This window comes from Anarrhichthys ocellatus, unplaced genomic scaffold (assembly GCF_004355925.1).
Source record: "Anarrhichthys ocellatus isolate YVR2014 unplaced genomic scaffold, GSC_Weel_1.0 scaffold27, whole genome shotgun sequence".
NCBI lineage: Eukaryota > Metazoa > Chordata > Actinopteri > Perciformes > Anarhichadidae > Anarrhichthys > Anarrhichthys ocellatus.
The window spans coordinates 3890520-3902612 of NW_022280057.1; the positions used below are offsets into that span (position 1 = coordinate 3890520).

Here is a 12093-nt window from a genome sequence, read left to right on the forward strand (position 1 = left end):
TGTGTGTGTGTGTGTGTGTGTGTGTGTGTGTGTGTGTGTGTGTGTGTCAGCTGGACAGAGTCATATTCTGTGTGTTCTTGCCGACGGATAAGGAGCTGTATTTACAGACCCTCCCGCTCTACTTCCCTGCTGGTGAGTAGTCTTTTACATACATACATACATACACACACACCAACGCATACACACTTTCATATATACAGTGATGACAGCTTCGCTTAGCTCAATATGACTTCACACACAGTGGTGTGATAAATAAGCTGCTTCATCCTCCGTGTGCTATTTGCACATCCATGCATCCACACATACACCAGGGTCATTAGACACATAATAGTATGTATATATAGCACACTTAATTGTGTTTAATTGCATCAAAAAACATACACATTGCTCCTCAGACACACATGCATTCAGTGACGTTTCAAACCTTTTAATACATATAAAGATGCACAGTGGCTCCAACCTACCCATGTTTAACAATTGATTTAAATGCACAAATGCACACACAAGTGAGCATGTTCAGAGATACATCTATTCTGTTTATTGGCATAAACCTGAGAAACGTAATATTTCTTTGGATTTATTTTATTTATTTAATCAATTAAATATATTTACAAATTGACATTTGTTCTGGTGAGTTAAAACACTGTTAAATGTTAAATAGTGATACAAGGTTACACATATGTCATGAATGTATTTATTGGAACAGCCATTCACATATTTTATAGTACAATGTGCATACCCAGATTGAATGACACAATGAGGATTTGAAACATGTTCATTATTGACAGTAGCTTGTGACAAAACATTTAAGGGTTAGAACCATAAATAACAAAACAACGTAATAGTAAAGTTAAAAGATTTTGGCACATTTGCTCATTTGCTTTCTTTCTGAGAGTTAGTTATAAGATCGATACGTGTCCATCTCTGTATGATAAATATGGAGCTGGACTCAGGACGTTCTTAGCTTAGCTTAAACATTGGAAGCAGAGGGAAACACGTAGCCTGACTAAAGAGAAATATATATATTGTGAGCTGCTGGATAGTTCTTCGACGTCAATCTTAACTTTTATTGTTAACTAAACTGCTAAGGTGCACAAGTTAATCTTCTCCTAGAGATTTTCATCCGTTACCAAAACACGTGTACATGGAGGAGTACATGCACGGATTTACATCGAGCCAAGACGGATGCAATCAGATTTGTGATCTGGCTAACAGAGATACGCTCTTTGAATTATGTCATCGCTTTGCACCTCTTCTTCTTCTGCAACGGGTATAATGGTAGCTGACTGGAAAGTTAGCACCACCTAATGCTTATGTTGGTGAATCAACTCCTAATATTTGCATAGTGGATGGAAACATGCATTCATTCTTTTGCTGATGTTCTGAAAATGTCGTCAAAATGTGTGCTACATTTTGATGAAAACCTGCCTAATGTGCCTTGCGGTTGTTCTGATCTCACTCTTAAAAAGTGAGCAACTGAGAATCTCTCTGTGTGTGTGTGTGTGTGTGTGTGTGTGTGTGTGTGTGTGTGTGTGTGTGTGTGTGTGTGTGTGTGTGTGTGTGCGTGCGCGCCTTTCTTTTCCAAGTACAGTGTGTAAGATGACATTTGAGAACTTTCATACATTTCTTAGCCAGTCATCTGTGCTTTGCCCTCATTTCTGTGTCCGCCCCTTTAGCCTGACCAATGACAGCTTATTGTTCAGGTAACCAGCATGCTGTGTGTCAACATGTGTAGTTTGCTCTATCAAAAGGAATAACTACGTTTGGTATGCTTGTAGATGGGCAGTCTTAAATATTCAGAGAGGAAACCTTGACATTTCCTCCAGCCAGGATTGAAAATATTTGCACCTCAGTTAAATGGCTTTTTGTGTTGGGCACTGCTGGCCTCAAGCTAGCTAGTTAAGGAAACAGTTGGTGAGGAAGAAAATATTAAAAAGCTCTTTCTCTGAAGGTGAGAAGTGTTTGGCTTGAATGAAAAAGAAACAACCACATTTCTAGCCTCCGAGGTTCCTCCTTCAATCGGGAAGTCCTGTCTCACCTGCTTTTCAAAAAAGACTAAACGAAAGTTGTGTGCCATCATTACAGATTGATCTGCATTGTTAAATGAAGTTTAGTAAATACGTAAATTTTATGTTGGCTCGAGCTGTGACATGATGACTTCACCCATTTGTTTTGATTACACCCGTGATTGATAGTGTTGTAATGCCAAGCAGTCTGGGCTCCTAAACATGATCAGTCATTCACTCAATTATTCAAATTAAGCATTGGTCTTACAACTGCAGCCTTAACCTCTAATGTCTTGCTTTACCGCTGCTATAAATCAAACTCACCTCTCGCCCATGAAACATTTTGAGAGAGAGGTCTCAAACATTTTCGTGCTTTCTGCTTTTTTAAAACTGTTTTGCTTTTCTTTGGCACACAGCTGCTGCAAAAGCCAAATTCAAGTGCAACAAAACAATCAGAAACTTGCTGCGAATTTTCACCTCCACAAGTTTTGTGCAGCTGCTCGGTCCTGCGTCTCATCTGGTAGAAATCTTACATTTATCTGAAGTATTCAGAGGAAGCGGGGGTCACTTAACCTCGAATGTTCTCAGTGTAAAAAGTTGGCAATGTAAAGAACTGTGGATCTGAATTAGTGTCTTTATAACCTGCCTCTGTCTGTGCTTCTAGACCGTACAAAGCAATTAGAATAATAATAATAATTAATAATTAATAATAATAATAATTAGAATAAGTGTTGTGCAGGTTTATACTTACATTTTACAGAGTCGTGTGACATAAAATAGAAGCTATTCATTAACTGACAAAATAAAAGACAATAAACAAACAAAATCTTGCAGCATGAACAACAGAAAAGCCGATGCAGTGAAGTTTGACATTGAAACTAAAGCAAGGAGTGCTGTGTTTCATTTTAAATGGAAGGAAGGAGGGTTTTCATGGTCTCAGTGGCAGTAAAGCCGAAGCAACCGAGAAATGCCTCTGGGGTTTAAATATATCACCCGGTATATCATTAATATGCATGCTGCTCAACAGTTCAAGGCTATACATAGACATTATGCATTTAACGTCATTTTCTCACCTTTACAATTCAGTATGTTTGAAGACACGTTTGCCAAAAAAGCCGCAGACGAGATGAAAAAGACACCATGAACTGAAGATGTAAAGTGTGTTTCACATATGTGCCCAGACAGACGAGGAGTCAAAGAAGAGCAAAAGAGGAGCAGCCTATTAAAAATAAGAGCAGAATCCAATCAACTCTGCAGCCGTATCTCCCACATAAGCTTTACAGACAGACATTGGGTTAAGAGTCTAAATGTTTTGATCTTTTTGCAGACAGATCCGACCAGTAGAGTCCAATACCAGGAAGGATTTCTCCCTCATTTCAATAGGGGCCTCAGAGGAGATCAATAGCTAAAAATAATGATATCTCAAACTGCGAAGCCCTTGTATGCTCTACTTTGTACAAAAACCTAAATATGAAGGAAGTTTACAGAGAAGTGTTTTGTAGATAAAAATGTAACAATGACTAAGCAGAAGTAGCCACCTCACACTAATATAAAATATGTTAGTATGAGCTGAAAGGATAATAATGATGGTGTTCTTTATTTTCTTATCAATAAATCCTCTGAAAATGCCGGAACCAACAATTGACCCTACTAACAAGTATTTAGCCAAAGCCTGATGTATCTGTTTTCCTGCCGTAGAGCTCCATTGTTGTCCAGAAACTATTAAAAACATATCAATGAGCCACACTTGGTGGCATGTTCCTTCATCAACATGAACTCGGGCGCTGTAGTTTATTTTGAGTCATCATACACTGTTTTGCTGCCAGTAATACTCACTAGAGCATTGAGTCATTATTAATCCACTGCTGAAAATAGTCCCTCTCAATGTTTGCTGAAGTTCGCCTACAGCTGTTTTAGGAAATTATTTAGCCTTTTAAAAAAACACAAGACTACATATTTGTACATATCTGCTTGGATGCCACAGACGGGGTAGGGAAGCTGGTTTATTTAGGTTTTGTTCGTCTGCCTCGTCCTTTAAGCGTTTAGGAAATACCTCAGTTTCCTGTACAACACCAAACCCAAGAATTTGGGAAAAATAAGCGGCAAATTAATCAATTAAAAATATAAATGTTGTTGCGGCTGATTTCTATTTGGCCTCAAAGAAAAGGCAGTTTGCCCTTCAGTTTGTCTTCAGTTCATCTTTATGAACATATTCTGCATTCGCATGTAGAATCTGTAAGAAACATGAAAGGTTTTTGGCATCAGAAACGTTCTAGTTTCCGTTTTTAGTCCGATTGTATTAACCAATCACTTCCGAGCAGGCTTTGGTTGACTGCAGGTAAACAGTCCATGTGGAGACCCAGAGAGGCGGAACTCATTGACCGAAATCTGGCAAAGTGTCCATACAAACAGAATTTACCAAATAAGTGTTTGATCACTTAGAAGCTGCGAAGTGAAAGTGAAAGGTGTCAAACCCACAGAGCATTGGCTGAGTTATTTTATATATAACGAATACTGAAACAAGAATCCATCCAGCTTTAGAGTCAGAGGGCCTATTTTTATACCTATGAACAAGCGACAGTTTCAAACTGTGACACAGCATCAACTCTTCACTTGAAGCATGAAATCAACGCTTTCACGTCTTCACACTGGGTTGGTTGACTAAAGAGGTTATTTTCCAAAAATACAGGTGCGTCCCTCCTCTAATGGATGTACAGCAGATTTTAGCAGCAGTGAGCGAGCAGTAGCGGTGCTTGGCTGGTAGATGGACCGGAACTGTCTGCTGCAGGCAGGCCTCCAAGTCTCCACTATAAACCTTATGTGTCTCCAACACCTGGACCGGCCCACACTGGCTGTCTGTTTGATGTGTGTGTGTGCGTGTGTTTGCATGTTTTCTGTGTGTCTTTAGCCATGCTGGACTCAGAGTGACTAATACGCATTAACAGATCCCTCTCAAGCAACCAGATGCTCCAAAAGCGCAAATGCTATTAACTGCTCCATGACCAAGGTAAAGTGCTCTCTTCCCTTGTTTTATAAGTTTTTTGTTGTCTTCTCTCTCTCTCCCACCGCCAACAGAGGCCACAGTCAAGAGTAAACTCTGAGAGAGTGGATTGGTCAGATTTGGTTGCTGTGGATACAAACTACGCTCAACATACAGATGCCTCCTCGTTGTTGTCGCAGATCGAGACCTCCTTCAGCAGGAAGATAACTCCTTAATGGACGATTGCTTTTTTTGAAGTGCACGCTGGCTCTTCTGCAGATGTTGATTAGTTCCTCTGTTTTTCCTACGAATCATTGAGAGTGATGTCGTGAAAAATGTGACCTTAAGCTGCACTCTAACTTGACCTTTATTTGTCTGTGATCAGCTTTGCATCAAGCTATGAGTTATGTGTCCTGAGCTATTTAAATATTGGGATTCCAGTGTGTGTGTGTGTGTGTGTGTGTGCGTGTGTGCGCACATGTGTGTGAGGCGATGACAAAAGCTTATTAAAATGAATCACACAGGCTCCTAGTGTGTATGATTTGATTATTTCTAGGGATGCGATACGAGTCGGTGAACTGGGGCATCACGAGGGAACACTTTACATCAACATTTACTTTTTAGCTTTCTTCCTTCTGAATGTGAAGGAGACAGAAAGAGGGACTTTGTTCATCTGCCAGCAGCGGTGGAAAGTAAGTAAGTACTTTGCTGAGGTAGTTGTACTGTAGTTTCCAAGAGTATTTCTGCTTTATATTAATAATATATTACAATGCATTTTTTGTGGTGTGACAAACTCGGAACACACATCTATTTTTGCTTTACCTGTACTTTAAGTAGTAATATATTAGGATACTACTTTTAATAGAGTAAAGGATCTGAATACTTCTGCCAATTTTTCACTTGCACACCTTCCCCTTTTTTGGACGACCCCAACACCTGTTCATTTTCAACAACAAGCATCAATCCTCCCTCTCTCCTCCCTGTATTCTCTGTGTTTCTGTTTTGTCTCCGTGCTGTCCAATATCCCATGCACTCCGTCTGGCTCTCTGTCAGAACTCACCATATGTGTATTTATGCAAGCACCATTATGCTTTTCCATACAGCGCATCTGTACGAGTTGTTAATTGTCTGTTGCAGGATGTGGCCGTCACGTGTCGGCGGGACGCAGGCGGTGATTTGCGTGAAGCGAATTGAGAGTTTAGCAAGCCACCGTCCCACCCCTCGACTTTCATCTGCCAACAACCATCTTTATTGATTCCAAACAATCTGCCACGGTGGTGCAGACGTACAGGGAGGAGGGGTGTGTAGTTTTGGGACAAAGGAAGTAAAGGGGATGAAGGGGGAAAAATAGACTACAAAGAAAATCAACAGGAAATTGGGAGAAAGTTCCTTTTTTTTTTTTTTTATATAAAAGCTTCATCTGCCACAAAGGGATTGTCTTTTCCTCTGCGGAGCTCTTTGATTCCCTCTCTGTCTGGGACTCCATCTCTTCTCTGTCCTCTTCATCGCTCATTCTCGCTGTTTTACTCTACAGGATGGTGGAAAAAATAAACAGATGGAAGAAGGGGGGGGGGATAAAGAGACAGAGAGAGGAAGGATGTAGGAGTTCAAACAGAGAGAGGGGGAGGGAAAAAAAAAAGGTGGCGATGAGAGGATGCAGAGCCGGAGGGAGGATGCAGAGATGGAGGGGGAAAAGAGGGAAGGAAAGCATGATGAATTCATCTAAAGGCGTTCTGTTTTTTTTAATAAGCAGCAGACTGTGAAGCTACTCTCCGACCAGTCACTCTGAGTAATGAGAGAGAGAGGGGGAGAGAGAGAGGGAGAGAGAGAGAGAAAACAACGAAAAGACGAGACTCATTATCCTCCGACCAATTTTCATCACTGTCCCGTCAGTAATATCTCTCTCTCTGGGACGCAGCTCTTTTTGAAAATGCCAGATGAAGAACTATTATACGCTAACTGTTTCGTTAACATGAAGGCTGATTCTCTGCCATCTCCTTGAACATACACTGATAATCCGGTTGGCCCAGGAAATGACTTGCTGCACGCGGCCCGCCAACGCACCTGTGAGTGTGTCGCCTTAATACCGTCAATGGTTAAAGACTTTGTGTGTAACAGGGTGTGTGTGTGTTGAAAAATGTCCACCGCTTGTTAGGTTGACAGTATCCGACGGCAGTGAACTCTCAGGTGTTTGATGAAAAATAATTTCAGGCTTGATGACTGCTGTTGCTGACTGTGTTCCTTTCAGCCTAATACAGTACGTTACTGCCTTGTCAACATTTTCTTGGCACTTAAACATATTTGCTGCTGTTGTGCTTGAGTTTCTTTCAGCAGGGTGACGGAGAACAAACTTCCAATTGTAAGTCTGTATTTTCTATTATTGCTTTTCAATTTTGAATCTAAGTGGCTTTTATTCCGACTCTGTAATTCTCTGCTGTGGCACTATTGCTGGTGGGGCCGAAGCGCTCTTTTACTGTATATGAAATGGGGAAAATTTTTTATCATCATGCTGTGTCTCAGCGGTGCATTGTGTTGCCTTGGCAGTGCAGTTAATTTGCAGTGTGATAAGCTAATTCAGTGATATTCAGGTTTTGTCTTATACAGTACTGTAGCACAAAAATGTCAGTTAAAACTGTGTGTGTGTGTGTGTGTGTGTGTGTGTGTTACAAAAGTTACAAGGTAAGCTATTTTTATTTGATGAAATCTGCTCAGATAGCAGCCATCTTAAACACTTAAGGTTGGACGATTGTCATATTATTAACACTTTATGTTGGACTAAAGTAATGGGCTGAATGAAAATAGGGGAAATACAGTCTTTTTATTTACCAAAGATCAATATTTTGGCACGTCTTGCCCTCTTAAAGGCCCTGCATACCCATGGGGAACACACGCAGGTGGTTTTAATTGTATGGGCTGATTAGACTTCAGTTGTGGCGGAAATCAATGTTTATGTATATTTTAAGCTCCATATAGTGCCCTCAAAAATAAATAATAACTCTAACCTTCAGTGAGGAGTGTGAGGCCTTTCTGCTGTCTGTGACAAGAATCTCTGATGTGACTGCAGAGCCTCCGTCAGCTCAACATAAGGATCGCAGTGGGACAGAGGACCGGTGACATATTGTGCACTGAGAATGAACGAGCAGAGAAGTTGAACCGCGGAGCAAAGGATGCGTGAGGCCCACAGGATGCCGTTCAGACAGGTGAGCACAATAACAAACTTGTAGTATGCTGACCCACTGTACAGAGTAAAATGTCAACATTGCTCAGCGCTTGTGTTCGTGGCTGCACCGGCTGTCGGTCATTTCCATTTAATGGTCTATATTTGTCCTCTTTCCTGTTTGTCGAATTGATAATCAGTTGTATGCATAGGCGGCAAAGCACCAGCTATAGAAAAGGAATTTACAATTGGTTTAGACATGAAGGCTGTGTGGTGTGATGTAGCCTATACTTTGACATGTAAATGTCCTTTATTTTGTAGCCTAAATGTTTTCTGTATTTTAATAGCTCTATAACATCATAATCAAATACTTTTTTTTTTTTTTACCACCACCCACCTTTTGAAAATGTAATGCAGTAACATTTACTTGAACTACATTTCAACTGTCCCATTGTTTACTTTTATCTGAATAATCTCACCTGTACTTTAGTAAAATTCCTTTAAAGCAACAGTACTTGTCCTTAAGTATTATATTCTTTTACTCTTTTCACCCCCGCTGAACATAAAAGTAAATCAGCCAGTGCATTAACAGGGAAACAACAACAGCTGTCAACAGTCGTCCTCCAGTCCCTCAGTTATTTGTGTAACTGCCTGTTGCAGACATCTTTCTGCCTGACACTTCTGGCCTGCAAGCTTCTGAATCTGCAGTTGTGGGATATTATCTCCCTGAAGGGCCTCACAAGCCTGCAGGCTGCTGGCAGGCAGAGGGTTATGGCTCCTGCTGTTGAGATTCAGGTTGTGACAGATTGAAGGTGGGAAGCTGAGCTAAGAGCTTGAAATGAACAGCTTTATAAAAATGAGGTATTATTGCAGCTGGATAAAACGGCACTAAACCACTAAATTAATGGCGGGTAAGGGCGCTATTAATCACAATTACTTAATCACACTTAATCAAAATAAACACTGCTACAAAGGTGGCTCATATTAGACAAAAAGCCAATTAGCAGTGACAATCACCACAGTGGGAGGTGAGTTTTTCGAGCAAGATAAGAAAACTAACATGTGGCAAGAAAAAACATTGCTGCATAATGACAAACGGACACAATCATTTCTATTTTTCTGCGGACACTTGCCCATGTTGACTTAAAATGTGAGGTTCAAAGTTCATTGTTGACCTCAGAACTAACAATAAAAAAAAAAATAATCTCAACACGAAGTTACTGTAAAATGTCACGGTCTAACTACGTTTGTTCATCCCAAAAAATACACTTCATACCCTCATACATAAACTAGAGTTACTTCAACATAGACAGACCCGTCAGTTCTCAAATATGCTGCAGTATACATCTGTAAATATTTGAACAGTGACTCATCTTTTGTTGTGTTGGCTCTGTACTCCAGCACATTGGATCTGGAATAGAACAATGACTATGAAGAGGTATATTCATCAATACTGTTTAAACAGTGGAGGAACTATAACCCTGTAAGCTTCTTACCTTCTTCCTGTGTATGTGAGTGTATGAAAGTCTTATCTTGGTTGTATTATGTTTAATGTTCAAACAAATATGTATGCTACAGATTGATTCCTACACTGTTTAATTAATATGGATGTGAAGACTCTGTCACTGTTTCACATCAAATGTGCTCATATGGAGACAAAACAATAGAGAAATGTGTCACTGCCCCAAAACTGATGGACTGAACCAAGGAAGTGTAGTGTTGAATTTGGTGCAATTTGGATAAACTCTGAATAAACAAGCGATTGCACTCTGTGCAGCCGCGGGTGAGGGGCTTCAGGGTTCTGTATTGTGTGATTGAATGAATACAACGGCCAATTGGCTAACCCCCAGTCTAGACTCCAATGGCCAAAGCGTCATAAAACACATTCCAGTTGAACTCAAAAACAAGCATCGATGAATGCCACGTCATACAATCTTGCCAAAAACAAAATTAAACTCACCAAGCTGTCTGCCCACGGCTGAGTTGCAGAGAGGTACAGAAGTATGTGTACTGGTAGTTCCACCAGTGGTTAGCCAAACGCATCGTACGAAACATTAGAGTTGTTGTATAATACTGTTATGATCTCATGTGTGCTGAAGTATGAATAGTAAAAGAGTAAATGGACTTGCATTTGTAGAGAGCCTTCTAGTCTTCCAACCACTCAAAGCGCTTTACACTACATTATTCACCCATTCACACACATTCATACACTGACAGCAGAGGCAGCCAAGCAAGGGGCCATCTGCCTAAACTAATTCACAGTCACGCACATTCATACACCGATGGCAAAGCCTGCGGGAGGAATTTCAGTGTCTTGCCCAAGGACCCTTTGACATGCGGACAGGAGGAGCCGGAGATCGAACCGCAGATCTTCTGATTGGAAGCTCTTCCTCTGAGCCACAGCCGAGGCAGGGAGGCGAAACACTGCTGTTCTACCTCCCTGCCTGAGGGTGGTGCTGTTCACCCTGTCTCATATATATTCATATACTCATGAATTCATATATACGTCATAGTTTAGTATATAACAAAATATATCATGGTAAAGTACATCAAAAAAATGTATATCATAGTATAGTGCATCAAATAAAATTGTTAAAAAAGGTCATCAAAATGTCCGAGTATGGTTTGAAGAAAAATATTATAGTATCGTGAGTCATAAAATAAATGGCGTAGTTTAGTATTCCATAAAAATGTCGTCATATAATTAGTTTTGAAAATGTCACAGTATTATATGTCATAAAAAGGTAATACGATCATAATGTATGTCATAATAAAGTTGTCAAAACAAATGACATAAAAAAGTCAGAAAAACTTATAGTGTGGCAAAAAATGACATTAAGAATAAAAGTAATTGTATACTACAGTATGCCATTAATTGCCATAAAAAGTCATAGTATGCTATGAAAATGGCATAACAAAGGTCAAAATATAATATATCATAAAAGAATCATAGTATACTTAATTATGTCCTAAAAAAAATCCATAAAAAGTCACTACATGTCCTAAAAATCTATAGTACAATATGCCACAATAAGATCACAGGGTTATGCCACAATAAGATCACAGGGTAGTACATCATAAAACAATGTCAATAAAAAAAGCCATAGTATAGTATGCCATAAACAATATACCGTTTCAAGTTCTTTATATTCCTATACACACCAAGTCCACAGAAGCACTCTTTGCCAATGAAAATATTTGATCTCCTGTCATAAAAGCTCATTGAATCTGAGGAGTTTTACTCTGTACAGCAGCGGGGCTTCAGGGCTCTGCGGACTGAGTTGAGCATGTCGTCCGCAGCCGGCCTTTAAAAGGTGCGGCTCATTGACTGCAGTTCACTTTTGCTGCTGGATATACGAACGTCACTTCCCTGGAGTCAACCAGAGATGAGCGGTTCTCAAGAATGCTCCATGCAGCCCTACCGCGCGCTGAGCTATCGCCCTGCTCCTAACAGGCATATGACCCCCGAAGACGCTGCATGCAGCGATACTGGGAGCCAGCCAATCGGCACTTCTTTATAGAAACTTGCAATACCAGGTTACAAATAAAATGTAAACATACTGCATAGATAATCCTCCAGAGTCTGATAAATGTCAGATATCTGATGTTTGCATGATAAAGTATCTTTATATGTAAAAGACAAAGGCATCTCTGGGCTGCTTTTTCTTTGTAGCGTTCCCCCCCCCCCCCCGATTAAAATACAACCTAAAGAAATGTGGTCAAAACAGATCATGCTGGGGGACAGGGAGACCTGTTTGAAAAGTAGACCCACACATTTATTCATTGTGCTGATATCAAAGAAATTATAGGGAAGTTAAATTAGTCTTGATGTTGCTGAAGTCAGACCTCTTGGAACCAATTCAAGAAACCCTGCCGAGCTCTGGACCCTTGTTGTGTGTGTGTGAGAGAGAGAGAGAGAGAGAGAGAGAGAGAGAGAGAGAGAGAGAGAG

The 12093-nt window shown here is 40.3% G+C and overlaps 1 protein-coding gene across 9 annotated transcripts in view; it reads left to right on the top strand.

Moving 5' to 3' along the window:
* The window catches only part of LOC116391706 (ADP-ribose glycohydrolase MACROD1-like), a 67432-nt gene that overhangs the window by 21929 nt on the left and 33410 nt on the right, over positions 1-12093 (top strand). For 4 of the 9 annotated variants that reach the window (XR_004213269.1, XR_004213271.1, XR_004213275.1 and 1 more), the window contains 3 exons: positions 51-132; positions 5082-7345; positions 7995-8186. Coding sequence is in view for 1 of the 9 variants with exons in the window: in XM_031862512.1 (XP_031718372.1) it covers positions 51-132; positions 5082-5107 (108 nt within the window). In the remaining 8 variants the exon portion in view is untranslated. Of the gene's footprint in view, positions 1-50; positions 133-1676; positions 1704-5081; positions 7640-7994; positions 12069-12093 lie in introns of those variants that run through there. The other 5 variants (XR_004213274.1, XR_004213273.1, XR_004213272.1 and 2 more) reach the window with 5 other exon arrangements.